The sequence below is a fragment of the Betta splendens genome, chromosome 7, assembly GCF_900634795.4.
Source record: "Betta splendens chromosome 7, fBetSpl5.4, whole genome shotgun sequence".
Classification (NCBI taxonomy): domain Eukaryota; kingdom Metazoa; phylum Chordata; class Actinopteri; order Anabantiformes; family Osphronemidae; genus Betta; species Betta splendens.
The window spans coordinates 5,168,324-5,195,266 of record NC_040887.2 but is presented as its reverse complement, the minus strand read 5'-3'; the positions used below and the strand labels follow the sequence as shown (position 1 = coordinate 5,195,266).

At 48.9% G+C, this 26,943-nt stretch overlaps 4 protein-coding genes across 4 annotated transcripts; 2 read left to right on the top strand and 2 right to left on the bottom strand.

The window, feature by feature from the left end:
- Positions 1–448: 448 nt before the first annotated feature.
- On the bottom strand, positions 449–3,737 carry ptges3a (prostaglandin E synthase 3a (cytosolic)). The gene is made up of 8 exons (XM_029157342.2): positions 3,578–3,737; positions 2,628–2,741; positions 2,401–2,470; positions 2,217–2,315; positions 1,826–1,915; positions 1,690–1,746; positions 1,540–1,567; positions 449–1,374 (listed from the first exon to the last, which is right to left on the bottom strand). Coding segments are annotated over exons 1-8 (480 nt in total). The 5' UTR covers positions 3,580–3,737; the 3' UTR covers positions 449–1,354.
- Positions 3,738–5,740: 2,003 nt separating this feature from the next.
- dtx3 (deltex E3 ubiquitin ligase 3) lies at positions 5,741–10,102 on the top strand. The gene is made up of 5 exons (XM_029156991.3): positions 5,741–6,303; positions 6,452–6,492; positions 6,909–7,711; positions 8,130–8,347; positions 8,437–10,102. The coding sequence occupies exons 2-5, from the start codon at positions 6,480–6,482 to the stop codon at positions 8,510–8,512; spliced, it is 1,110 nt and encodes a 369-aa protein (XP_029012824.1). The 5' UTR covers positions 5,741–6,303; positions 6,452–6,479; the 3' UTR covers positions 8,513–10,102.
- A 140-nt stretch (positions 10,103–10,242) lies between these two features.
- LOC114859100 (probable E3 ubiquitin-protein ligase DTX3) lies at positions 10,243–12,246 on the top strand. Its single transcript, XM_029156993.3, has 3 exons — positions 10,243–10,950; positions 11,244–11,461; positions 11,595–12,246. The coding sequence occupies exons 1-3, from the start codon at positions 10,654–10,656 to the stop codon at positions 11,671–11,673; spliced, it is 594 nt and encodes a 197-aa protein (XP_029012826.1). The 5' UTR covers positions 10,243–10,653; the 3' UTR covers positions 11,674–12,246.
- Positions 12,247–18,456: 6,210 nt separating this feature from the next.
- rnd1b (Rho family GTPase 1b) lies at positions 18,457–26,145 on the bottom strand. The gene is made up of 5 exons (XM_029157012.3): positions 25,866–26,145; positions 25,341–25,428; positions 21,328–21,437; positions 21,073–21,207; positions 18,457–20,996 (listed from the first exon to the last, which is right to left on the bottom strand). The coding sequence occupies exons 1-5, from the start codon at positions 25,983–25,985 to the stop codon at positions 20,751–20,753; spliced, it is 699 nt and encodes a 232-aa protein (XP_029012845.1). The 5' UTR covers positions 25,986–26,145; the 3' UTR covers positions 18,457–20,750.
- Positions 26,146–26,943: the final 798 nt, after the last annotated feature.

Genomic DNA, 26,943 nt, shown 5'->3' with positions numbered 1-26,943 from the left:
CCTGCGTTGCAGAACATGAGATGAATGACTAAGACATAGCTTTTTATTTCTGTTAATGAATAATATATGACGTACACTGACTAATAATTTATTAATTTTTCAGAATCAGGAATTGTTGGTCTAATCTTTATAAATATGACACACAGCATCAGTATGAATAATTTACATTGGCAAAATAAAGTATCTTCCATTTCTCTTTTTTCAGTTCAAAAATATTACGAAGGAAAGCCCCTAGAATTCAAGATTCAAATGATCACAGCTGCAGTGGCTGACACATTCATGGTAAATTGTTTAGTGGTTATGGTTTAGTTCAATTGAACCACTCTTAGAACAACCGGGAAAATGAGCTTGTTAACTATTCACTATTGTGAAAATCTCAAATATTGATTTAATTGTTTCTTCTCATGTGGAATTCTGGGCTGTAAAGTTATGCTTCAGTACTAAGGCCTTGTATTCAACAGTTTATTAGAAATGTATACTCAAAAATCCCACAGCATATGACAAATGCAAAAGTGTTTAACACATACTGATAAAATACACAACCTCTAAAGCGGTGTATGGGATTAACACACATTTAGAATCTGTACGTTTAGCGGGGAACTCTTGTTAGACGACAGCATTTCTGGCTTCACTGCATATGGATAAGTTTACTTCAGTACCTGCTACAATGTGCAATGTTTTGTACACTGGTAGTGGGAAAAAAACTCAACTTTGCACTGGTAGGACTATATGCAAAGATTGGTACAATCTACTAGCATAATCTCAACACAAGCATAATTTGCACAAGCATGTTTATTTTAAATGTTGAACTGTTTAAAAATATGAACTTGTTAAATATTTGCAGATATTGGCATACATTTGAAAACTCATGTCAAGTAAAACCTTTGCTTTTTAAATTAAACAAAATAAGTGCAATTTACAATACAAACATTAAAGGGGAAATCTATCATTAAAAAAATCTACTTTTTTGGAAAATAGGCATTTTGAATTTTTTTTCCCATAAGAAATCACAATGTTTAAACCACAACCCGACATCGCAAAATAACAGAGAGAGAAGGTGTAAGACATCAGCACATCCCATCACGGTCAGTAAAGTCAATGAACAAGAATATTTTCATTTGAACAGAATTGTCCATGCAGAACAGAACAGCAAAGCACAGCACTGTATGTCGCTATGGATCTCTGTGCAGGTCTGGTTCCAGCAGTCACTCCCCATCACTTCTTTGAGGGGTTTCAGTTTGGAAACTAGGTAGAGATGAGGTTTCACCTCCGTCATGGCTGCTCTCGTGCCTAATCTCTCTTCATATCACTTTCAACTGGCTGCGTTTACTACGGAGTTTTCCACCACAATCGCCTACTCAAGGTCAGGCATTTCTGAAACAAGACAAAATACAAATGGCATCTTTAAACATTCGTTTTGATTTTGATCCAAAATAAATGTTGGAAACTAAGCTATAAGTGAAAACACAAAGTAATTCTCAACAGTATGTCAATTCCAGTGACTAGCATTAAAAAGAGTTAACTTAGAAAAGTACTTACTTTCGTCATCACTGTCTGCAGAATCATGCTGAAAAACAGTGACATTAATTACATGACTTCACCTTTTAAACTTAATTGTAGGCATTTAATGCCTGAATTATATCACTAAATATTTAATAGAAACCATATACTGTGAAAAGTGTAACATACCTCATCTTCTGCACCATCTAAATCTGGTAGATCATCTCCTCCCATACTGTTCATCATCTGGAGAAATCCACAGTCGTCAATACCAGCATGACAGTACACTTGGCCAAACAGCCCAGCCGTGTTTTCAATACGTTACCTCTGAGAATTTGTCGAAGCTTGACAAGTCCTCATCTGAGTCATCTTCCCAGTCTTTCCAGTTATTGAAATCCACACTCAGCCAGTTGCACTAACAGAAGAAGAAACCTCAGGTTTGAATTGGGTAGTGTTATAAAGTTTTAAGCATCATTGTTTTTGCATTAACTTGGTTGTTCAGATAAATCACAACACTGAACTGACTCATCTGAGAGTGCCTGTTGCTCTCACCCCTACCCCAGCAAAAATTTGACGTATCTAAATACTTAAGTTGAGTAAGACAGTAAGGTTGGCTAAACTAACAAACTAGACGTACTGAGGCTAGAATGATGTACACAGAAAATGTCAACTTTTATATTATAGATTATAAAATCTGTGGATCACAATCAAGTTACCTTCGTCTTATCTTTGGTGAGCCGCGGCCATGATTTCCCCGCTTCTGCTTTGTGTAAGTAACACACCACAGACCTGTCAGTGCGTCTGTATTTGGACGCCTGTGTACAATAGTGTGTTTATTAATAGTTTTATAGATGAAACACAAGCTGTGACTGTGACCATGTCTGCAAGTGACAAACATACTTTGGGGTCAATCTCTCGGAAAAGGTCCACTGTGTTTTGTTGCTTTATGTTATCCGTTCCACTGAAACAGCTGTAAGAAAACAGAGGACAATAATTGTTTTAAAACAACAACATCTTTTTTTTCACCTTTTTTCTCATCTTGAAACATACATACATGATGGTTTGTTGCAACACGACAACTAATTTGGCAGCCAAATTAGTCTAACATGCCAAGTCATATAACTTACCTAAAATCAAATTTAGACTTTTCAAAATGTACTTTTACATCTTTGCTGTCCTCCACACAGAACTCCACAAAAACAGCATCCCGTCTGTCATACCATTTAGCGGTTGCAGGTTGCCTAGTGGGTGGAGAGTAGAGAGGATAAACATTAAATGGGCCACATCCTAGTGTAACACTTCTGTTTGAAGGAACCAAGAGCATGCTGCTTGTTAATGTCAGTTAGGCATTTAGCTTTTCACAGTCAGCCGGGGACGTTCATTCCGAGGATTCTTGTCTGGCTGCCCACGTGTTCAAGGAGCAGTAATATTTCCTTCAGACATCGCAGTCTGTCCGGTTAATGTATGAGTCACTCATTCGTTTCTGGTTGGCTTCAGAACTATTAAACTGTATACGATTACGTTAAGCATTTATATGCCAAATATTTGCTTATTTACTCTTCAGCAAAGCGGCTAACAGCTAATGCTACGTAAGCTGTATCGTTGGGGAATAAAGTAGATCTGGGTTAAGTAAGCGTATCGTTCACATAAATGCGATCCCTGTCCGCCTTGTGCGAGTTTGGCTTTTGCCGTATTTTAGCCACAACGAAACAGTGGGAGCTAATCATGACACTGTATTTTTCAGTGCTAACGTTACCCTTGCCCTGCTGGTTGACATTAGCCTGCTAGCTAGCGATAAGTGACTTGCCTTAAGGCGCGTAAACAAATCAAATTAGGAGCGAAATAACTCGCATACATAATGACAAATATCACATACAACTTAAATAAATGTGGCTATCGGTGGCTGTAGACATGTCGTGCCTGTGACAGCCATGTAGGTACGAATCTAGAGCTGAGGCTAACGCGTGTGCTAGCACTGTGCGCTAAAGCTAACTGGCTGATCCCTGGGTTACTATAGTACCATGCCTTACAGCTAATTATTTAAAATGATTATAAACTGAATAAATGCAAGACTTACATCTTGACTGATATAATAATTAACCCTCCTCGTCGGACCAGGCTCTAGATAATAGCGTTGCCTCGCTTTAGTGCCCTGCAAATGTGATAAATGGAAACTGAACTGCTAAGCTTTGAATCTATGTATCCAAGTATCGCGTGCTTTCCTCCTCTCTCGTGAGAGTGGGCGCGGGAGCCTCACACTTGGAGACAGTTCCAGAACGTGCAGGGCTCATGCTCGTGCCCGTTATCCCCGTGCAACGCACGAGCTCCGCCACCCGTGTCGCTCCAACAGACAGTAAAAAAACATCAGCGTATTTAGAAATACCTTATCTTTGTTTTTATTATACAGATTAGGTTTCTGTAAGTTATTATGTTGTTACCACTACTGTTATTATACAGTTGCTATGAATAAAAACATGTTGCTGATTTAACGAAATCATCTGTTTTTGCATGAGATTACTGAGGACTCCTGAGATGATAACAAATACATGAACCTCTGGTGTGTGGATATTTTCTCAGTGTGAATGAACGCAGATGCAGATTCAAAGCTTCCCTTTGCACAGCTTGCTCCTGCGCTGGGCTATTTAACAGATACTTTTTTAGCATTGCCGTCAGCCACAATATCAGAGTGAAGCTTAGCTTTGTCACTTTAAATCCCCACAGGAGGGGAGGCTGTCACATCTACCTGCCGCCATGGCGTTTGACTTCTACTGGGCTTCTTTGTGGGCTGAAGCGCTCAAGCAGCAGAAAATGACATGGGAACTGACGGATTGCGTTAAAGGAAGAGCGGGGGGCCTGTAGCTGACGCCACTTAAAGCAGTCGGACCTGGACAGGCGAGGAGACAGGCTTAGAGGCAGTGTCACCAGTATATGGCCTGGCAGCTGCCCGTGGAGTGAAGAAACACATTAGCCGTAGCAGAGAAATAGAGCGGTATGTTCTGAGTGGGAAATGGTGGTTTGAGCCACAGATGACACGGGAACAGTAATAGATTGGGAGGAAAAACAATGCCAGGCTGCCTCTGAATCTGTGGGATATTATGTAGATACTGGAAACGAGGCGCCAGCAAACTTAGCCACCAAATGTACATAAACCACAAGGCTCAATATCTAAGAAAGTGTGTTATAAATAAATCTGTACGTTCAGATGTTAACAGACACAGAAGCTTTATATGACAATTATAGATTCTCCCTGTATTGAGTAATCTGTAAACTGAAACGACAGTCTGACCAAATGTCTTCAGCAGTGTGACATGAAATATATTGCGTGATGCTGCTGGCCTAAGCCCTTATAGCAGGGTGAGCCAGAGTCTATGTGCTCTGACAGCCAGGGCCAACTGTCACATCAGCAAATCCCGCATCTGACCAAAAACCAGAATAGATGGGGAAACATATTATAGCCCGGTTTCAGCAAAAGTCCTGCTGATGCGTTTCATTTCAGCGGCAGACTGGAGGGAGATTCCTAACTTTACTGATACAGCTGTGTCAGCAGTAGCTTTAGACGAGGAAAACCAAACAAAACAAGAATCGGAAGAGACTCCACTGCTTTCTCTGGGCATTATTTTTATTGGTCAGTCTGAAGTCTGTCATCTGACATTTTGCATCGGTTGAGCTGTGACTCAGGGTCGGATGTATTGTGTAAATAAATGTATTGTGTCATAAGAAACATGACCCAGCGTGTATCTCATATTTTATTCAAACTGAGGTTTATAGCCTGCATTAAGTGTAGAGTGTATTAACATAAAGAAAAGCCTACATTATTCAAACCACCCACGTGGATTAAAGTTTCTATTTGTGGTACTTTTGTCTGTCTGAATCACGTTTGTCTTTCAAAAGTACAGAGGGGTGAATCAGACACAGTGTCCTTTAGCACTGCATTCATGACATACTGGAGACCAGCTCCCGTTACAGATAAACAGTAAAACGCACATTTCCAAAATATACTATTATTATATTAACGATTATGGAGTGGTTTGTGCAGGAGTGAAACTGTAGTTTTACCCAAACAATAAATCCTGTCAGAAGTTGCTTGCTTTATTATTGCTGAGTGTTTTCATACAGGCAGCCTCATTTGCATCATAACAGAGTGAGTGGGTTTCCCCTCTGCGGCGTGTAGGCTGGACTTTTGTGTGCTTAGCCTGTATTAAGCGTAATGTTGTGATTAAAGCTGTTCATCACGACGAATTGCATGATTCACTTGCAGCGCGCGCGCGCGCGCACGCGCCACCATCTGTCAGCCAATCGTGTGACGAACTTCCTGGTCACATTTTCCTCGTAGGTCCCAGTTTCCCTTATTAATAGATATGTTTTCTCCGCTTCAGTCAGCGGGAAGGACGCGGCTCGACGGCGAGGACGCGGACTGAGAATGAGAGGAAGGAGCCGGTTATCAGCTGGACCGAGGTGCCACGGCGCTAGCGTGGTAGCAGCCAGATAAGAAACTCCGGCTGCTATTTACTGTGAGCTGCGCGGAGCCCAAGGACGTACGAGGAAGGCGAAGACGGGCGAGACCGGGGACGCGGCTCGGATGCCGTTCACCTGATCCAGGGACGGGGCCGGTGAAATCCCACGGAGACGCGGGGCCGGGGGGGGGGGTACGTTCGGGTAGCATGTCTTGACTACAAAAGGCTCGATTATCCGCGGATAAACTGCAGCGGCGCGCCAGGAGCAGAGGCCTCCGCGGATGGAGCGCGGCGCTCTTTAATCCGGCCACAAACCTCGCTGACAGGCGGCGACGCGCTACGGCAAAGGGTGAGGTATCCAGAAGCACACACTTTAACGTGGACGCAAACGCATCAGCGGGGGAACGATAATGTTACAGAACGCCTCCTATTTTGCTGAGAGAACGGCTGTGGTAACGCTTGCTCCGCTTCTCCTCTTCTGTTTCTCTGTTCAACAGGACGCCTTATTCGCAATTGAGGGAATTTATGGGATCACAAGGTAACTTTTACCCCGTCGCCCTTTCGTGTGGCATGCGGCTGTCCGTAGGTTTTATGTGTCACATGAGGGGGGTTCGTTTCCCTTTGTTTACAGTCCGTCTCTCTGAACAGCTGACGCTTCCTCAGCAATGCTGGCGACTCTGCCTGTTGTGTGTTTCCTTGGCTCATGTGAAGATATGATGCGTAATTAACGTGCTCATGCACTGTACACAAACAGGAACTAGTTAGATTTAAAGTGAAGCTGCTTGAGGACATACTGTAAGGAAGTAAAGGCAGCAGACAAAAACACACTTCTGGCCTATCGGTCTTCACACATGTAGTGTACGTCCACTATAGTGCACGCTGTTGTGTTTTGTTGGATGGTCTTGCTTACACCCCAATTAGCTGATGACTTTTTTCTTGTGCCTTTGTCTGAAGTTTCCTCTGATGAGATGAGTGTGCGTGCTGGCCAGGGCAGTGATGAGGTGCTGGTTTCACAGGCTGTGTGGGATTACCTGGCTGCAGCCGGGCGGCCCTGGCTCATTGACTTCCAGCACAAGCAGGGGATGAGCGTCGGCATAGTCAGGCGAGGGGAGAGGGGGGGCTGCTGTGCCGTTCGACTGCAGCCCGTCCAGGGGTTCAGGAGCGCCGGCGCCGGTGTGCCGGACGCGCCCGTCTCCAGCGAGACCCGAAAAGCCTTCATTGACTTATGCCGCTGTGCCCGCAAAGAGATGAGCAAACAGGAGGGGGGGCCCCGGAGGAAGAGGGCCCTGCTGCCCTGCGTGGGGGTCCTGCAGCCCAACGGGGAGGGCAGCCTGCTCCAGCCGCCGCTGCCGCAGCCCAGGCGCTCCCAGAGGCAGCAGCAGAGGTTCCGGAAGCCCGCCGACGAGGAGGCCTGCGCCGCGCTGCACGAGGCCGCCCAGAGGAAGGACCCCGACGCCGGCGCGGCGACCCGCGGCGAGGCCGACGACAACAGCACCTGCTCCATCTGCATGGGGGACGTGGTGGAGAGGACCACCCTGGAGCGGTGCGGCCACGCCTTCTGCCGCTCCTGCCTGGATCAGGCCTTCAAGGTGAAGAAGGCCTGTCCCGTGTGCCGGCTGGTGTACGGACAGCTGATCGGAAACCAGCCGGGCAACGGCACCATGATCGTGGAGCGGGACCCTGATCTGGAGCTTCCTGGCCACGAAGGCTACGGGTGCATCTGCATCATCTACAGCTTCCCTCCAGGCCTACAGGCAGTGAGTAAACCAAGACACCACTAAAATCACCTTGGATGATTATCCACGGTGGGTTTTGATAGATGGGACGATCCAGAATTATTGCCCTAGGACTCCACCTTACTGTAAACAGATTTTAAAGTTATAAAAAAAGGCCCTTGAAACCAAGAAATGGCAACAGATAGCATCATAAATGGGTGAACAGGCTGAGAGGCTCCCCTGATGTGTGAAATCAGTGGAGTTTGGCAGTTTGGTGTCAGAAGTAGCCATTATCTATACTGTTGACCTCAAGGTTCCACCGGTGGAGATTGTGTTAAAGTAGAGGCAATGACCTTAGAACCACAGTCACCAGAATCTGCACCAAACACACAGGCTTTAAATGATTAATACAGCTGCTCCACAGCCGTTTCTAATCCTGGTCCAATGCCTTTGTCCCCAGCCAGAACACCCGAACCCCGGGGTCCGATACCCGGGAACAGACCGCGTCGCTTACCTCCCCGACAGCCCCGAGGGGAACCGCGTGCTGGGCCTGCTGCGCCGGGCCTTCGAACAGCGCCTTATCTTCACCATCGGTACCTCCATGACTACGGGCATGCAAAACGTCATCACCTGGAATGACATCCACCACAAAACCTCACTGTGGGGCGGACCCCGCTGGTGAGTATGGACCTGACACACAGATGTGTGCAGCGGGTCGAAGGCGCTGTTTGTGCACTGATGGCCTTGTCGAACGTGTCTCCCGACAGCTTCGGATACCCAGACCCCACCTACCTGGTGCGAGTCACCGAGGAACTCCGAGAAAAAGGCATCACAGTGGACTGAGAGGAAACCCACGGACTCTTCCAGGACTTTTCCAGCGCCTTTTCACCGGGTCGCGCTCAGAGACCGCCCGTCCTCACGGGACGCCTGAGGACGAGACCCTCGGCAGGCGGGCGTTCAAAGCCCGCGCCGCTCGCCGTTCCTCGGTTCCTTCACCGTCCTCCAGAGTTCAGCTCGGCCCGGTTCTACACGTGGAAGGAAATTGGTTGAGTGCAGTGCATTCTCGTATCACAGTCGGCCGTAGGACCCACAGTGGATGCGCTTATTTAAAAGCATTGTGACGTGCTGGAATCCATGGTACTTCTATATCGTTTAGAAAAAAATCTAAGTTCTTGTTCTAAAACCGTTTATGTTCTATTAATGCTTATTTCTACTCTGAGGACCACTTTATTTCTTACAGGCACATATTCTTGGTATTCCGTTGGGTGAGTACGCTTCTGATCGTTACTAATGACCTGTGGTGAGGATTATATGCCAGGATGGCGCCGCTGGAACAGAAAGGGTCCACACTCTGCAGTCGCTGCAATCTAAAGCACTCACAGGCACTTTGGTGCGGCAGTCCGCGCTCGGCGAAGGTGGCGTTCCAGTCTTTTTGCTTCGGGGGGGCTGCAGCCTGACTACAGGTTGATGTCAGCCGCTCGGAAATCGCTTAATTTCTCCCATCGATTTTTACGCAAACAGGACGAATGTTAAACGTTTCAACGATGTCTCATTGCAGCACTTTTCCCCCCGGGGACGCTTCGCGCTCGTCCCCATCGGTTCGCTCCGCTTACTCTCCCAGGTGTTGAGCCCATTACCTCGGTTGTTAGCCGCGTGCTCGTGTAATCACCAGATTTAAGATGATGTCAAATATAAAAGGGCATACCGACCATTAAACCAAATCAAAGGCACAAAAGCTCTTTTAATATCTATGCCTCTGTCCTTGTCAAACTAGGAGAAACGCCTGCGAGGGTTCTCATTAAAATGAGCTAACTGTTGTAAATTAGTTTATCTTAATCGATAATCTTCGATATATATATACATGATAAGAAAATGTTGTGGGGACAATTAAATTCTCGGTGGGTGGAATAATCTCATTTTGTTGTGCCTTTCTTATAAAAATTAAGCATGACGTTACTAATGAATGATAAGTTTGGGCACATTTCAGTGTTCGCCTGTACGTTTGTAGCGATACTATATGGCTTTAAGTAGTTGCAGTTCATAAACCGTGTCCGCTAATGTGTGTCCGATCAGCTTCTCCCTCCTAAACACTGCTGTAGTCGCTAAGTGCGGTACCAGGCTTGGCTTGACATTACTTTGTCACGCACACGTCAAATATCTGTTTTCTATGTTTCCATTCTCTTTTGTATTTTAGTTAAGGGACCAAGTGACATATTTCCGGGACACAGGATTGTAGTTTACTAAAGATACTGTGCAAACATTTCTATGCATAACACAAGCGAGAAGGAGCCGGGAGGCGACACGTTTCAGAATGATTGTTAAGGGGACGTTGGGAGTTTTGCTTTTCTAATTGTGTTGATTCGTACTTTGTTGATATTCAGAAAAATGTGCTTTACATTTTAATACTTGAATAAAATAAAAGTTATGTTTGGGTTTGGTTGTACATTTAATGTGGACCCTAAATCAGTCAGGTGCACCATAAACCACCGTAGCTCAAACTTCATATCAGCTTCATGTCCATTTGCCCCGTTTTCTATAATGGATCATATCGTTGTGACCGTTTTGCGAGTGAGTGTTTAAAACAGAACCATTCAACTATACATGGCTTCACTCTCCAGCTTATGGTTGTAGGATGATTGTACACTGTTTAATATGGGCTCATGGAGTCACAGTGGGTTCACGGCTACACGGGATAAGATGCTCGCATTTAAACCAATTCACGACCTTTCACACACTTTCACATTTGTCTGTGGCTTTAAAGCAGCAGTGGGAGTGCGAGAGTAAGTTGTGTTTTCTTTGTAATGAACGTGTTTCATAGAATCCACCCATTTTGTTTATTGGAATAAAAAAAAAATCCAACAATAGAATCAAGCCAATCAGAAGCCGCGTGCGTGACCCAGTGGAAATCGTTCGGTACTTTCCTCACTTCGACGTCTCTCAACCGAACACGGAAAAGGAGGATACTTCACGCCGCACGGAAAGCGATGGCGACCGCCGACGGCCGCTCTCCCGCGCTTCTCCCGGACGACTGCGTCATCTGCATGGACGCGGTCAGGGAGAAGAAGACGCTGAGGTGCCGCCACTCCTTCTGCTCCGCGTGCATCGACTCGTTCTTCAAGCTGAAGCCCGCCTGCCCCATCTGCAACACCTACCACGGCGTGTACACGGGCACGCAGCCGGCGGGCACGATGACGGCCACGCGCAGCTCCCAGCACGTGCCCGGCTTCGAGCGCTGCGGCTCCATCGTCATCCAGTACCGCTTCCCGGCGGGAATCCAGGGGGTGAGCGCCCACGGAAGCGGCACGAGCTCGCCACATAACGTTAGACGCCGCGCTACGGCTTTTAGAGGCTTCAAAGCGTAGCCTAGATGCGACCACCAGGGGGCAGCGTTGCCCGTTGATCACGACAATGCGCGTCCACGTGAAATAATAAAGTGAATAGGTGTAGATTCCCAGGAATAAAAATATGACAGTAGTAGTATGTGACAAGGGTAATATTTTTAATGTACTTTCGTGTTTTCTGTGTTATAAGATACTGAACATTTAAACATTTGCTGTTGTTTACCGCGCTCCAGCCCGAGCACCCGAACCCTGGCGTGGGCTACAGCAGCACGTGCCGTACCGCCTTCCTGCCAGCCTGTGATGAGGGAGAGAAAGTCCTGAAGCTGCTGAGGAAGGCCTTCGACAGGCGACTCGTCTTCACCGTCGGACGCTCCGCCACCACAGGTCTCAACAACGTCATTACCTGGAACGATATCCACCACAAGACCAGCATGGGAGGCGGTCCACAAAGGTACACGCTCTATTCCTGTCACGTACAGCCAGCAACCCGGATGCAACCATCCGAACTTATCTCAATGCTCCGTGAAAACCCTGTAGTGACTATCTTGATTTTTAACTTGATTTATTATATATTCTCATCTCAGCTTCGGATATCCGGATCCAGAATACCTGTTCAGGGTTCGAGAGGAGCTTCGTCTTAAAGGAGTGACGGAGGACGACTGATGGCTGGAGACAACCTTCAAGGACTTTTAATACTGTGTATTGTTATAAGCTCCTTCTTTCAAGCCTGCACGTTTTGCAGCAGGAATCCTGAGGTCATAAGTTAAGAGATGTGGAGGTTATTGACCTCCCAAAGAATGTCCAGCTCTAAGCCAACTATGCAAAAAGTCCTAATATAGTCTGTGCACTATGTACCAAAACACAGGCATTACAGCACAGCTAGTTCAGCTTCAGGGAATCTACTACTGATCACTAGTCAACAGGGAGAAAACACACTGTTGCATTTTTACTACTCTAGCTTGTATTGGGTCAAATACACAGGACGTCTGGGAAATGAATAGTGATAGAAAGTGTTCACCCAGACACAAATCCAATGTCTGTAGCATCGTTAGACTGAGTGAATTGTTTACAGGACAAAGTCTGCTGATTTTCTTTTTTTTGTGTACTGTAACTTTACCGTACACATCCATCGCTGCCCCGAAACCATTAAATCCACATAAACAGGTGAAATTTTACTTAGTTTCAGTTTTAGAGTAATTCTCAGTAGCATTTAATTAAATAATCAAAGCAGTTTTCCTTCGGTTTGAGAAACTCTACATTGTTTTTTGACTTGAAAAAAGTTGTCTTGCTCAAATGGTGGCTGGTATTGGTTTGTATTAAGTGGTGTGTGTATTTTTGGACAACATTAACTATTAGAATAACAGTGTTATTCTTCACAGTGATAAAACACAGACTCAGTACAAAGGTGAGCGCAGGGTCTGAATCTGCGGCTGTTGAGGAATGTGAGCGCCCAGGCGTTTTACTCGCTTCGTCCGCTAGATGGCGCCGCTCTCATAGACGACAGCCTGGGCGTTTGCTTGGTATGCAGCTGTATCCCCATCGCAGACCCACAGTCCCGCAGCACCTCCCAAACCTCATTGCCCAAAGTCAGTGAGAGGAGCAGAGCATCTGGTGTGGATGATGACTCATGTGTTTCTATGGTACTCGGGGCAGTTTAAGCAGCAGCAGCAACAGACTAAACCGAGCATCATCGTCGTCATACCCAGCTAATTTTGTTGTGAATTATGGAGTGAGGAAACACCTTTAACCCGTGTTGACAGTGCTGTTTGCTTTGGCGCAGGATCTCAGGGCATCTGCTGCTCTCACAAAGCAGACCAGGACCCATCTGGTCAAGCATCCCACCCACGCCCCCCTTCCTGCCCTTTCTCCCATAATTCATCAGGCCAGTCCTATGTTTCATAACCATCCCTTGTCCGCTGTCGACCCTTGCGTGCACTAATAACTTACACATCTGCCACCTGTTTTCCTCTTTGCTGTAAAAGCACATTCACAAGCAGCAACCACGTCCTCGCTCACTGCACATTTGATGCAAGCTACATTTAAACATAAGATATTCCACGGGACAGGCGATCTTTCTTCAGGCATTTTTAAATGTAAATTATTAAAATGAGATTCTCTGCACCCCTTCCTTTCTCTCATAGGCTGTGGGTTCAGATCTGGTATTTATATCAGAGGACTCCCTGCTGCTCTCTGCAGGTGTTTCCCTCCCCTGTCCGTGTCCATCTGGACATCTGGGAGCAGGGGACCCATACATGAATTCATCATGATGCACTGCAGTACCGGGGGAGGCTTAGGCTCAGCCAGTAGAAATTCTTAGTGACAAGTGTGTGCTGTAGAAAGGATTGACGACTCTCAGGTTGAAACGGATGCGTCGGCGGCCGCTCCCGTGCGTCTCCGTCGCCGCCGCTGTGGCAGAACCACTCGGTTCCCCACCCAAAATAGCACCGAGACCGCGTTGATCTCATGTTTCGGGTTTGTGCGACTAGAGCGCCGCTCCGGCGAGAGACGTGCAGCGCTTCCTGTACTAGAGATGATAAGGAAATCATTATGTGACAATGCAGCGCTGTTGTTCTCACCCACTCTCCCCACTGCGCTCCTTAATTAGAGTGTGTCTGGCTGTGGGGAGAGCCCTGGCACGTCGCCCGCCCGCCTCCTCATCCTCTCATCCTCTCATCCTCTGGTGCTGGAGCCACCCAATCCCAGACATACCTGTCTATCAGGGTGCAGGATCAGCTGCGGATGTAACCTACTTCTGCGTGCCTTTGAAGGCGCGCATCGTTCCTTTAGATATATTTTTAGACAAATTCCCCTTTTTGACAGGAACAAAAGATTTTCCTGCTCGGTGCAATGAAATGCTCCGCGCTCGGTTAATGAAGGACAAACGGGGCTGCGTTGGGTGCTGTGAGTGGACCGGATGCGGCTGAGGAGGCAGTGTAGCTCATCCCCAGCCTTTGTGTGACAGAATGTCAGCCCACACCACTGACGCGCCCGTTCCATGAGCCGCAGGCTGTTTGCTGAGGAGCAGCGCACTGAAGGTGGGCGCGTGGCTTTTGTCCGCGCCCTCCGCTGCATCCGTGCACACGGCACGTACGGATGCAGCGCCAGCGGAATCAGGGGATCAGTTCTGCCGGATTTAGCAGAACAGGGCCCTCAGCTTCACATGGTGATGCTGACAGACTCTCAGACTGGCCTCACTGTCGGGGTCCGTCAGCGGCGCAGACTGAAGCCTCTGCACAAGCTGTTCTTCATTAGCGACAGCACATCCGCTCCATCATCCGTCCCGTCAGACGCTCACAGACCCTGGGTCTGAACTCATCCAACCGAAGGGAGGTCACGTCGCGTGTAACTCGCTCATCGTTGAGCAGCTATTTACCTCCAGCTCTTTAAGATACGACCTGCACACGATTCCCGGCCCCTCTGCCGTCCTCCAGCCTCATCTCTGACCGTCCGCTAACTCCTGTAAGACAATTAGCCCTGGCTGTCATGGCAACCAGCGTGACCTCCAGCATTTCACAAATAATCTCAGCCGATGCTTCTCTTTCCTGTAATAGCTGTCTGGAGCTTCTTCACATCACAGCACAGCCTTTGTTTACATTCTCCCGTTCCGATCAGCATTTGTGAACGCTCACCAGACGACTGCATGGAACCCGTGACTGTGGAGCGGCCTGGCTCGGCGCCACTCTCTGGGCTTAGGTACAGCTGGTGCACAAGCTTCCAGCCCCCTGACAAACTGCGGAATACAGGGTAAATATAAGAATGGCGCCGCTCACGGAAACTTGCGCTCGCACAACTGTGCGTTTGATATTGCGGTGCCAAGTGTAGGCTGCTGGAGCTGAGGGCACTTGCTGAGACTGAGCCATAAGAGAGGAGTTTATTTAACAATGTGTGATGTAACAGTTTCTTGTACCGCAGCTATCGTTCCATCTGCGAGCAAGGCATTTAATGTGTTTCAGGGACTGGAATGCGTGTAGTTGTGAGGCGCGGAGCCGTGGGTTGTGGAGACGTCACGCTTCCACAGGTCTCAGGAGTTCTTACAATTAGCAGACGGAGCGGCTGCTCCTCACGGGCAGCAAAGCGCTGACTCGGCGCTGAGACGCCGAATCATGGGAGTACACACGCTAACGCTAATCATGTCAGATAATTATAGCAACCCAGAGCAGATCCATGTACAACGCACAAATCAGCGTGACTCATTTGTAACTCGCAGTCAAGCCGCCATCGCTGTTTTCACTCGCAATAACAGACAGAGAAAAGTATGAGAGTCAGAAAGAGGTGAGAAATACTTAATACTTTGTCTCAGATTAAAATCTTTTCATCCCAGCAGTCAGAGATAAAAGGTGAAGAGGATGATTGCCAGTACTGAGTTTATTTATAGCCAGTGTGGCATTCTTCTCATAAAGGCGCCTTTAGGTCGTCTACAGCCAAAATAAGAGGACAACAAATGGGACTAAAGACTCCCCCCAAGCAGGTGCAAATGAAAACCCAGTACGAATAGTAGAAAATCCAGATGTTTACGTTAAATGTCTGTCCATTGTATGGTTTACAGGTGAATCAGTGTGATCAGACTCTTATTGTCTTCCTGTGGCCCGTGTGCTGGAGGACAGGCCTGCTTGTTTCCTGTTCCCTTGATTAAAGACGTAAATAAACGCGCTCTCAACGCTAATGTGCTACCCCCTAAAAGCCTTTTGGGAGGGAAGCGTCAAATCTGATCTGATCTCATTGGCGCAGCCGATATTTTAAATCGCCTCCTCCAGGAGGCGCGGAAGCTGCTCTGATGTTTCCTTTAGAGGTCGCCGTCTTGAGCTCCGCATCCTCCCCTCGCTGCCTCGAAGCTCGCTTCCTGTGGATGCTGCCAGTCGGCACAAAGCTCTTCCGAATGCGTCGCTTATGTAATCTCCGCTGGCTGTGGGCTCGGGTTCCTCCTTTGTGTGTGTGTGTGTGTGTGTGTGTGTGTGTTCTCTGTGCTGCTCCCTTGTCACTAAGGATCAATGGCATAGCTCGCCCTCAGAGACCCCCCCCCCCCTTCCGTTATCCACTGCAGCAGGGCAAGTGTACATCGCCTCCCATCAGAAGTAGACTTTATTTCCAGGTCACACAGAGATCCAGTAAGTATTAGGCTAAAACCATGCTTCTGTGCGCCTCCACCCCCTCGAGCCAAAGTGTTGCCTTATGTGAAGGCCCTGTGGTCCATCCATCTGAACGCAGACCTCACACTTGCTCAGCCCACTAAGGGCGCGCGCTGCCTGTAGCCATGGTTCCCTGAACGGGAGCGGCGGAGACTAAAATGAGCAGAGTGCTGCCTGCAGTCCCCTCCGTCTCCCTTTTGTGTGCGCTCCATCCCCCCCCCGCTAACACTCCCCTCGTCGCTTCGGGGACCCTAAAGAGACACTGTTCGCGGATGAAGACATGCAGCGGACAAATGCACCGGTCCTTTTAATGGATGCTGAGGCTGTTTCCTGTTGCGTGATGCGCCTTGATGTGTGTGCAATTAAAGCAGCTGGGTAAAAACTAAAAGGAGGGCGGCGACACACATCAGGGACACAATGTGGTGTAATTATGGAGCAATTAGAAGTGCTGTGCACTCAGTCTGCTGCTCCTGACCTAATCTGGCATTTTAGTGGGCGTGAAGGACAGAGTTCTGGGCTCTGCTCTGCTTGTGCAGATGCACGTGTGCGCTGCTGCGTGTCTGCGCTTGTGCTCTGTCACATTGTGCACAGCGGAGCCGCCTCAGCCTTTGTGCGTGGTTGCCCAGTGATTACAAAGAAAGGCAGAGAGCATGTGCACGTTTGTGTGTGTGTTTTTTCTCTACGGTGTCTGGTTAAGATGTCGGGTTTGGATTTGTGCATTAAATGTGCTCAATAGAGTAAAAACGTCTTCATTTGAATGAAAGAAACTGCACAAATTTACTCCAAGGCTAAGAATTAATCTCGACACGGTTCCAAAATGGACAACAACAAGAAGTTCTTGGTTCCTTTAAAATGATCACATTCAACTGTGGCCACAGGGAACAATAAACAAGTGCTCACACTGGACTGAGCTCATTGGTGGCGCTGCCGGGGAAAAACAAGGTCAAGAGAGAGCTGTGGGGGAGCTGTAGGTTTAGCACAGGAGGGACTTTAGGGTCAGGGGTCAACCAGTGAGGGGGGGCGATGGAGGAGCAGCTTCTGCAGGAGGTGATGAGAATAAAGCATGAAGTGGGTGAAGCCTGTGAAGACCGAGGCCCTGCACTGCGGCACAGGAAGCACTGGCGCCGCGGGACCCGACGCCTCGTCACACCTCATCATCAGGACCAGCACGCGTCTGAGCGGGTGCACGCTCGTCTTGATTGGGCCTTAATGAGCGCGGTCCTCTGCGAGCGCAAGAGCAGGAAGTGACGGGCAGGAAGTGACAGGCGGATATGATATATGATATCTGGTCTAGATATGAATTAATTTGATTTAAATATCACCACGATGATAATAATGTTACTAGTTAAGAATTTAATCCTGTGATGTGAACTGATATCCTGATTAGTCTAAAATGTGAGTGAAGGCAGTTAATCCACTATGATTTACAGCCCATTAAATTGGCTGTGTGTGGCTCCCCCTCCAGATTTGGTCCATGGCAACGCAGTAATCCTCGGAGAAACGGAGCCACTGTTTATGCAGCTCGTACAGAATTGTTGCTGTGAATGAGGTTTAACAGCATGTCATGATACCACTTCTCCCTGACGGCGCCCTGCAGGTCCGGCTGCAGCTGAGCGGGCAGTGGTCTCCGTGCCGGCCCAGATGTTGGCCTGATTCCCTACGACCGCCGCGTATGTGGTCCATTCACGTCACATCCAAGTGAGCAGCCTGCATCTGAGGTGTTTTAGCCGCAGAATGACTAACATGTGATGGGACGGACACGCGCCCTCTCCCTGCAGACACACAGAACCCTCAGGGTTCCTCCGCTGCCGTATCGTTGCAGCCGATTAACACCCGTTAGCATCCGTGGCAGTGGAAGACGCTCCTCGGCCTCATCCTGTGGCGCCAGGCCAGTTTGAGATACCTGCAGCCGGCAGAGAGCAGATGTGTGCGAGGCGGACGGCAGACGCCAAAAAGATGGAGAGTGAAGACTTGCAGAGTCCAAGCCGTCGATCAGTCTGAGCTGATCCACTGATCCAGGTTGGTTTCTTTTTGTAAACACACACCTAAATCATAATTATGCTGTTGAGCATTTGTCAAGTAATTACACATCTGACTCTGATTACAACTCCCTGATCATCACAACTTAAGGGATGAAGTAATAGAAAATGACAGCATCAATAATGAGACGAGCTCAGCACTAATGCAGTTATTAGCAGTGAAAGGGGAGCAGCACCTACACAGCGACTGTTAACGCCTACAGTAATACAAGGCCAATATTGTGTTATCAAGGTAAATAATTAACATCTGACCTTAACAACAAAAGGAACAAACATGCGAGTGTCAGACAAGGAAAGCTTTATTTAACACAGCAAAAACAAAAAACCAACGTAGAAATAAACGTCAAAATAGATTTAGACGTGTCAATCTGGAAACAGAGCAGCAAATAAATACCTGCATCAACAGCGTCTGACTGGTTACAAAACAAAAGACATACAGTATGTACAATCATACAACTTTAATAGGACATGCTTAGGTTTGACTGCACCACTGTACCAAACACTGACTACAACACAAAGGCTGCATATTAATGGTCTGTGAGCCACCTCTCCCATCCGTTCACCAGCAAGAGGTCTGGCATCAGCTCCTCAACCCGAAGAAACGTATCGCGAAATGTTTTATTCAACAAGCCTGGCGAAAAAAAACAACACACACACACACGCGCACGCACACAATGCGTACCTGACACCGTAATAATGGATGTGGGGATGTGCTTGTGAGCCAACCGTCTCCGTCCACGGCCACAGAGCCAGTCGCTCCGCTTCCTGTGCTGAACTGTTGCTAGGCAATGTCGAGGAATTTGGTGCGACCATGAACTGGAAGCCTTTGTGCAAATCACCACTCGAGGGGACAGTCCACGGCTCAAACAGCATCACCGGGACCCACAGCATGCCATTGAATACAAAATATAAATAAATAAAAAATGAAGAATGGAAAAATATCTTTGTTCTTTTTGGACAGGGCCAGCCTGTGCATGTGAGTTCACTCCGTCATTTCATTGGTTCCACCTCCCTCCCGTTTTTACAAAGACTTTACAAGATGATTGTTGCACTTTTAAAGTATATTTTCCAATTCCTCAGTACTTTTTTTTTTTTAACCATTATGTAAAACGGACTGAGTCCGGCGCGTCCAACTCGAAGACCACTCTCCCATTGGTCGTCGTTGGTTGGTCTAGACATCAGGCTGCTCACAGAGGAGGGGAGGCGATCACAGAGCATCAGCTTCTTTACAGCGGAGATGGTTTCAGCCGAACACGGACGTCCGCTGAGCGCTTATTACAGCATGACGGGAATCACAAAGCTGCGTCTTTATTGCCACACGCGTTACCTTGCATCACAAAGCGCTTAAATCCTTATTGCTTTATGGTTCGAAGCACAGAGATCGATGCCGCACGCGCGCAACCATGAAGCCAGAGATTTAAGCTTAGAAACGACGGTCACACGTTTGCTGACGCTGCATTCTACAGTAAAGTAGCGCTTATTGGAGGTAAATAGAGTGTACGAACACGAGGACTGGAGTCGCTTTGGAAGAGGAGCGTCACGTTGGGGCTGCTACATTGGATCCACAGGCATCTTACAGGAGTCGAATAGAACCCCGGTGACCTCTGGGAAAAGGAGATGAAAGGCATTTGGCTGCAGCTGCGTCCCATTAGAGAAGTGTTGAAGCGGCGTCAACAACACAATGCTACAAATCACGGGAGTCGTTTTTTTGAAACTACATGCTGACTTTAGTGGAGCGTCTGCATGGAAGAGCCGCACATGGGCTGGCATCGAGAACCAGTCAGGAATTACAGCGCGGAACCGCCCCGGTAACCACAGTCTTATTTGTGTCTAATAAAAGATCTGCCCCAGAAGCCAAATTTGGAGGTTTCAGGATAGACTCCAACAGCAGAGACGCCGGAAGCCCTCGTTCTCTAGCGCCATCGCTTCTGCAGCTACTTCAGCCTCCTCCACTGAGGCGGAGCCGCCCGGGGCCACGCCTCCACGCAGTCTGGACCGCCATCCACGCGGCGGCACCGGCTCGCGGCCCGCCCCGGCGCTCCCGAACGGGGGCGGAGCCACGAGCCGCGTCACGCCTCGCTAAGCAGGATGCACAGGGTCAGGCTAACCCCTGACAGGTTCATGCTGGGTTTAGTGTCGCACTTAGAAAAATATCCATTGATTTGTCTGAGAGGCATTTACGTCACGAGATCAAAACGGCACGCGTTGCACATTTCCAATGTGGACAGAATCAACATGTGCCTTAAAAAGAGTAAAGTCAGACAGATGTCACACCGTTATAGTTGCATACTGTTTACAATGTGAAGAAATGACAGCTCGAGGATCATACCTCCACGGATATTGTTTGAAAGCAAGATTAACAGTTGTGGGAGAAGATGAATGTGCGCTGACAAGGTTCAGGAGCAAGTGGACAGCAGTGTGTCCACCTCTTCTGAGGGGCGTTTGGTTTGTGGGGGGGTGAGGGAAGGATTCAGCAGGAAGCCCCTGATAAAACCATCGTGCCCACCCCCCCTTCCCCGAGACCAAAGAGGCGGGGGCCGGGGTCGCACAGAGCCGTAACCCAGGGGGTCCCCACTCACATGACGGAGCAGCTCTTGGCCTTCTCCTTCTTGAAGGTGGAGGAGAGCAGGTCGGACTTGCTGGGCAGGTGGAGCAGTCTTTTGGAGAGGCGGCGGGTGGGGCTGGGCTTGGGGAGCGGCTGCAGCTTGTTGATGCAGGCCATGGCCGCCGTGCGGAAGACGCTGTGGATGCTCTTCTCCGAGGTGAACGCCGAGCACTCCAGGTAGGCCTCGGCGCCCAGCTGCTTGGCCATGGCGGCCCCCTGCGGAGACGGGACACATGAAGGGAGCGGCCGATGGGAGACGGACGCCGAAGTCGACGGGTTCGGACTTACTCACCTGCTCGTAGGCGATGGGAGTCTGCTTTTGGTTGGACAGCTCCATCAGCGTGCACACGTCCGTGCGCAGATCCGTCTTACAGCCAATGAGCAGGATACGCGTGCTGGGACAGAAGTCCAGGATCTCGGTTTTCCACTGTGGATAGAATATTTACAAAGAAGCACGAAAGTCAGGCAAAAAATAAATAAAAAAGGTACAGGAAATAATGTTTCCAATCCACATTAGGAGTTTGATTGCGGTTACAGAAGGCGTTACCTTCTTCAGACTCCCGTCTACGGTGTCGGGGCGGCTGATGTCAAAACACAGCAACACTGCATCCGAGTCGCTGTAGCACAGAGGCCTCACATTGTCGTAATATGGGGAACCTAAGAGGATAGAACATCATCATCATTCCACTGTTTGACAATAATGCACACACACTTCCAGGTATTTGGAGATCCTTGTAAATGTACAACAAAAACTGTAACTTCTAATCCTAGGATTTAAATAAAAAAAAAACAGGTTTATTTTTAATTATATTAATTTATTTTAGGTATCGATCGCTATGAAGCTAGGTAGACTGAAAATGTGTGTTGAAGCTGCAGTGAGTACAGCTGTAGGAACAATGTGACGCTGGCGTCTCTTTCCTGAACCTGGAGCCGCTCGTTCGCCCGCTGGCATCACAGAGTCGTCACTGCATTTCGTTATTTATTTTTACGGCGGAGCGATGAGAGCAGGCAGACGTTACTGCTCATGATCAGAAGTAAACCAAACCCCCTCCCAAAAAAACCCCTGTGCTCTGTGCGCAGTACCTCCAGTCCCTGTTACCACAGCAACAGCCTTGGAATTCACCCTCCACATCAGCCATTCCTCCCACCTCTCAATAAAGGCTCGCCTTAACTGCCAATCAATCATTTTACACTGCGAACTGCCCGCCCACCCACTGTTGGGGACATTCATGCGCTGTGGACGCCCCAGAAATGCGTCCGTCGCGCACACACACACACACACACACACACACACACACACACACACACACACACACACACACACACACACACACACACACACACGCCTGGCAGCAGCTCGAGGTGATCTTATCTGTGACGGGATGAAACAGAAGAGGAGCTGCTCAATGGGATTAACATGTTTACTTTAGGCTCCGTGTGAATCCCAGCAGAGATCCAGCTCCTCATATAGCTACAGATAACAAAAGCAACCTGTGTAATCATTAGATCTTACACAACGCGCCTAATTCACTCACAGCGTAGTAAACAATGTGAAAAAAAAAAAACTGTGAAAAAGCACACGGATGCGTCCTTACAGACCAGGCTCATGAATACTTAATGATTCTCCACATTATCAAAGGGTAAAGCTGAATTTGCCAGCTGCCGAGCGCTGTGAGTGGAATAATGACAAGCTGTGATGATGAAATTCCTCAGGGCTCACTGTCCTGGAGAGAGTAAACACTGCCGCAAAGGAACAAAGCCGCGGCTGGAGCACTACGGCTGCGCGAAGGAGAAATTATGGATTTGTCTCTAATAAGAAACTCACAAACATTTAATTAGAGCTAATTATTTCCAACAGCTGTATTTGCCCAACACACACGCTTTAGTGCCCTGAAGGTTCCACCCAGAGTCGCTCTTCTGTGAGTCAGCGCTGCGTCCAACGATGGAGCGCCGACACTTTAAAATCAGAACCACCGGGACGTCAGCGCCATCTCATTGACGAGTCATAAGACGCTGCTAAATCCCCCCCAACGCCGGAAAAGCCAGGCTGGCTGTGATTCTGCATTAAGCGGCCCCTGATCTAAATGCATCAATCAATAGGGAAGCTGCACCGGGGCTCCAAGACCTTCGCAATTAGCACTGACAAATTAGTCGGCCTGTCAAGAGGGAAATGCATTTATGTTTATTACTCAAACTTCAACTGGAATAGATTTCCTCTCACGCAGAATGTGTTTAAATATTAGCACGTGACGCGGCTCAAGGTACCGTTGCAGCCTCGGCAGCGCTCTGCTGACGCTCCAGGACCCGGTTTCTAATCCTGGAAGAATCAGCGGCTTCCGCCGTGGCAGGAAGAGGGAGGGAGAGCAGAAGTGCTTCCTACGGAGGCAGATCACAAAGCGGCCTCCTGTGCCATTAATCCTTCACCCCCTGCAGTCTAATATCAGCGCCTGTGTCTGCCTCTCTCCCCGTCCTCCTCCTATTCATTGCAGCGCGCGGAGAATGGCTCGCGTAGACAGATCAATGCACACGCAGAGTCTAGGCTTGGCCCAAATGTTTCCTTTCTTCCCTTCTCTCTCTCTCGCTCTCTCTACACAACAGATGGGGAGCTTCTGAGGCATGAAACATGGAGGGTGAGTCTGGCGAACTGTGGAGAGGAAGCAAAAGAAAAGAGCATAACCAAATTACTGCGGCTGAGCTCGGCTCCATCCATCTTGATGCCGCGGTGCCCAGAGCTAAGTGTTGAGGTGGAAACGGGGCCAAAGTGGGAGCAGGCTTGGCAAGCAAGACGTGGGGCCTTGTGGTGGAGCGTGCGCGTGGGGGGTGGAGGGGGGGGCGCGTGCGTTTGCATAAATGGAGCGCATCAGTGCTTTATTGTTATCCACCCGAGTCCCTCGTGCAGCACAGGCCTCTGCAGATTTGAGCAGTCTGCACCAAGTTTTCATTTGTTTTGGGAAATAAAAAAAAAAAAAACACGGGTGCAAGAATAGTTTCTTCACGGTGAATTGATTGCAGGAAGTACAACACTCTTTTCTTATCAGCACGGAAGTGAATCACTCCCTGACACTAAAACATGACTCAATATTCACTACTGGTGAGTTACAGCCGCTGGACGACAGCCGCCTTCGCCTGCCGCGCTCCCTCCTCCGGCCTGATTAAAGCCGGCGGATTGATTCCCGCCTGTAAATCCAATGGCGTAGCTGGGAGAAGGAGCCGCGGGCCGCGTGCAGCCGGTGACGAGGTCAATGCGATCAATGGGAGGGAGTCGGGATAATGAGAAGACCCTGAACCGGCAGCAGCGCGGTGCCACACAATTACAGCGAATTAGAGTGGGGGGGGACTTCACGCACGTGCCGGACTTGTCTATGACAAGCAAAAATAAGATAAGAGGGCAAAGAAAAATTACAGATGGTCCAATTTCTCTTTAGGAGGAAGTCGGCCGCAGTGGGTCGGACACAAGGGGTTCTATTCAGTCCTAATCCCCCGCACGGCGCCGCTGTAACGACATATGGAAGCAAATGCAGGTCACTACGGTCTCTGAGCTGCTCCACAAAAACCTCCCTGCTCCACAGGATGCCTGTGCGCGCGCCCGCGGTCCCCCGGCACCGGGCCCACTGCCCCGAGGTCCAGTCTGGGATTAAAAAGCAGGATTTGGTCTGCGGAGGGAATTACACGCACCGCGGTCCTGTTGCCGCTAACGGGAGGACGCAGTAAGTACCAAACAACTGGGCCGGTTACGTAAAGGAACCAAATGACACGCGCGCCGACCCACGCGAGCTCGGTCTGGATGCAGAGGAATGCGGAGCGTGCAGCGAATCCAACAGGTGCCGTACACGCGTGTGCTGTATTCAGGTCAACACACTAACGCGCACGTCCCCGAGGAGATGCGCGCTGACACATTGACCCTCTTTTTCACGCTTAGTGTAAATGAACATATGATGCACAAAGTCAGCAGTAAAGGCCAGCGAGGCGGAATAATCACTCCCATTCTGCCCGGTTTCCAGTGACACATATTAGACACACATATAAAGGCTACTTGTAGATTATCAGAGGTTTATATGCATCCGAGGGCCGACGAACAGGAAAACGGACCCGGAGCAACTTCAAAATGTGAAAAGACGACGGAGACTCTGCAGTTTGAGCGCACAATGAAATTCCAGAGAATACTCGCGCAACCAAGGGAATAAACATCACTTTCATCTTAACTTATTTATTCTGAGACGGACTGGGAACGAGGGGATGGTGATAATTAGACCCCCCCCCCCAAAAAAACAATGACATGGTGAGGAAATTCAAAGACGCAGCTCTTGTTCCAGCGGAGACAGAAGCATCTCTGTCAGTGCTGCAGGCAGACAGACAGACAGACAGGCAGACAGACAGACAGACAGGCAGACAGACAGGCAGGCAGACAGACAGACAGGCAGATAGACAGGCAGACAGACAGACAGGCAGACAGACAGGCAGATAGACAGACAGGCAGACAGACAGACAGGCAGACAGACAGGCAGACAGACAGGCAGACAGACAGACAGGCAGACACACAGACAGACGGGAGATCATCACCTGAGGTGTCCCACAGACTCAGCTCCACTCGCTGCTCCTCCAGCTCCAGACAGGCTGTGTAGTTTTCAAACACCGTGGGCACGTAGGTCTGGGGAGCAATTAGCAAGAGTCATTAGTGAGGAGGCGACCGTCGGTCCGCTACAGGTTGACAGTTGGTGACAAACACGGACATGTCAATCAAATGATCATGCGAAAAAACGGGTTTCACATGTGAGCCATTAGATCCGCGTCACGCTTTCGCCGCGGACGCAGGACAAAACCAGCACATGGCGAAATCGAGCTAAACGCGCATACCTGCACGGGAACGCGTGCGGCTGCTCACAGAACATGTTGCGCCGATGCAAGAATTTTCACGACGAGCAGAGAACAGACCAAATAGACCTCGTCGTGAAAATGCGCACCCGAAGCCGCGCCGTGCGCAACAGACGCACCGACTCTTCCCCGCCTGTCGTCATCTTATGGGAACCGCTCAACAATGTGCTCATCGCCGACACACACGCGCACGCGTTTGCGGATCGCACGTACCTCCGGGTAACAATCCTTCGCCAACACTTGCAACATCGCCGTTTTTCCGCATTGGACGTCTCCCACTAGAACCAGTTTACACCTGACCACCAGCGGCTGCGTGTTCCTCCTTTCCTTCATGGCGCTGATAATGGCGACAGCCTTTGTTGAGAACGGAATCCAAAAAAAAGAACAACAAAAAAGGAAAAGACGCAGCAGAAAAGCCCTGAATCGGTCCCAGTGTGATGCAGCGTCCTGGCGTCTGGCTCTCGCAGGATGCCCGCAGTTGATCTGATTGAATTTGCCACTGCGGCTATTTATACGGGCGGGCGGCAGCCAATGGGAGCAGGCTCCGCTCACTCCACAGGCTCCTGCGTCCCTTTACTACATCCAGGCAGCGCACGGAGCGGCGACGGGCGGAACGACGGCATTTTAGATCGGGATCATCTCCTAAAACTACATTAACCAGCTAGAATCAGAGTCAGAGTCGTTTATATTAGCCAGGTTTGCACAAGACAAACAAGGAATTGCATCCGGTCTGCGTGGATCTAACTACAGGATATAATGAGCAAATAGCCCCAGCTCCTAATTGTTCTTAGCCTGTTGATGTGGCCTCAGTCGCGGTTCACGTCACTTGACTTCTTGATTGACTTTCCTGGATCAATGGCACGTCTGACTGAAGACAATGGGACTGATAGGCCAATCCACAGAGGACTCATTAGCAGCCACTGCACTGACGAATCAATTTCCTAAAACCTGCTCAGACTCTCCATTTTAAAACATGATCATTATTTTCTGGCGTGAAATTCCCTGAAACATTAAAAGGAAACACGATTCGCGATTCTGGGATTGAACACTGGCAGATGTTACTTCTATCGACTTAGACGCGCTTCAGCTGACCCGGGGTCAGTTTGACCTGCGTCAGTCTCAGGGCTCCTGCTCACGCTGACAGGCGGCCCGGCCTTCGACCGTCCACAGGGTCACGTCAGGACTCTGCAGGCACTGACTTTCACACCCTGAAGGTTGTTACTGTGTGGAAAGCGCTTCCGACTGTTAGGAAGCAGGAGAGAGAGTTATTAGATAAAGGCCAATTAAGCGC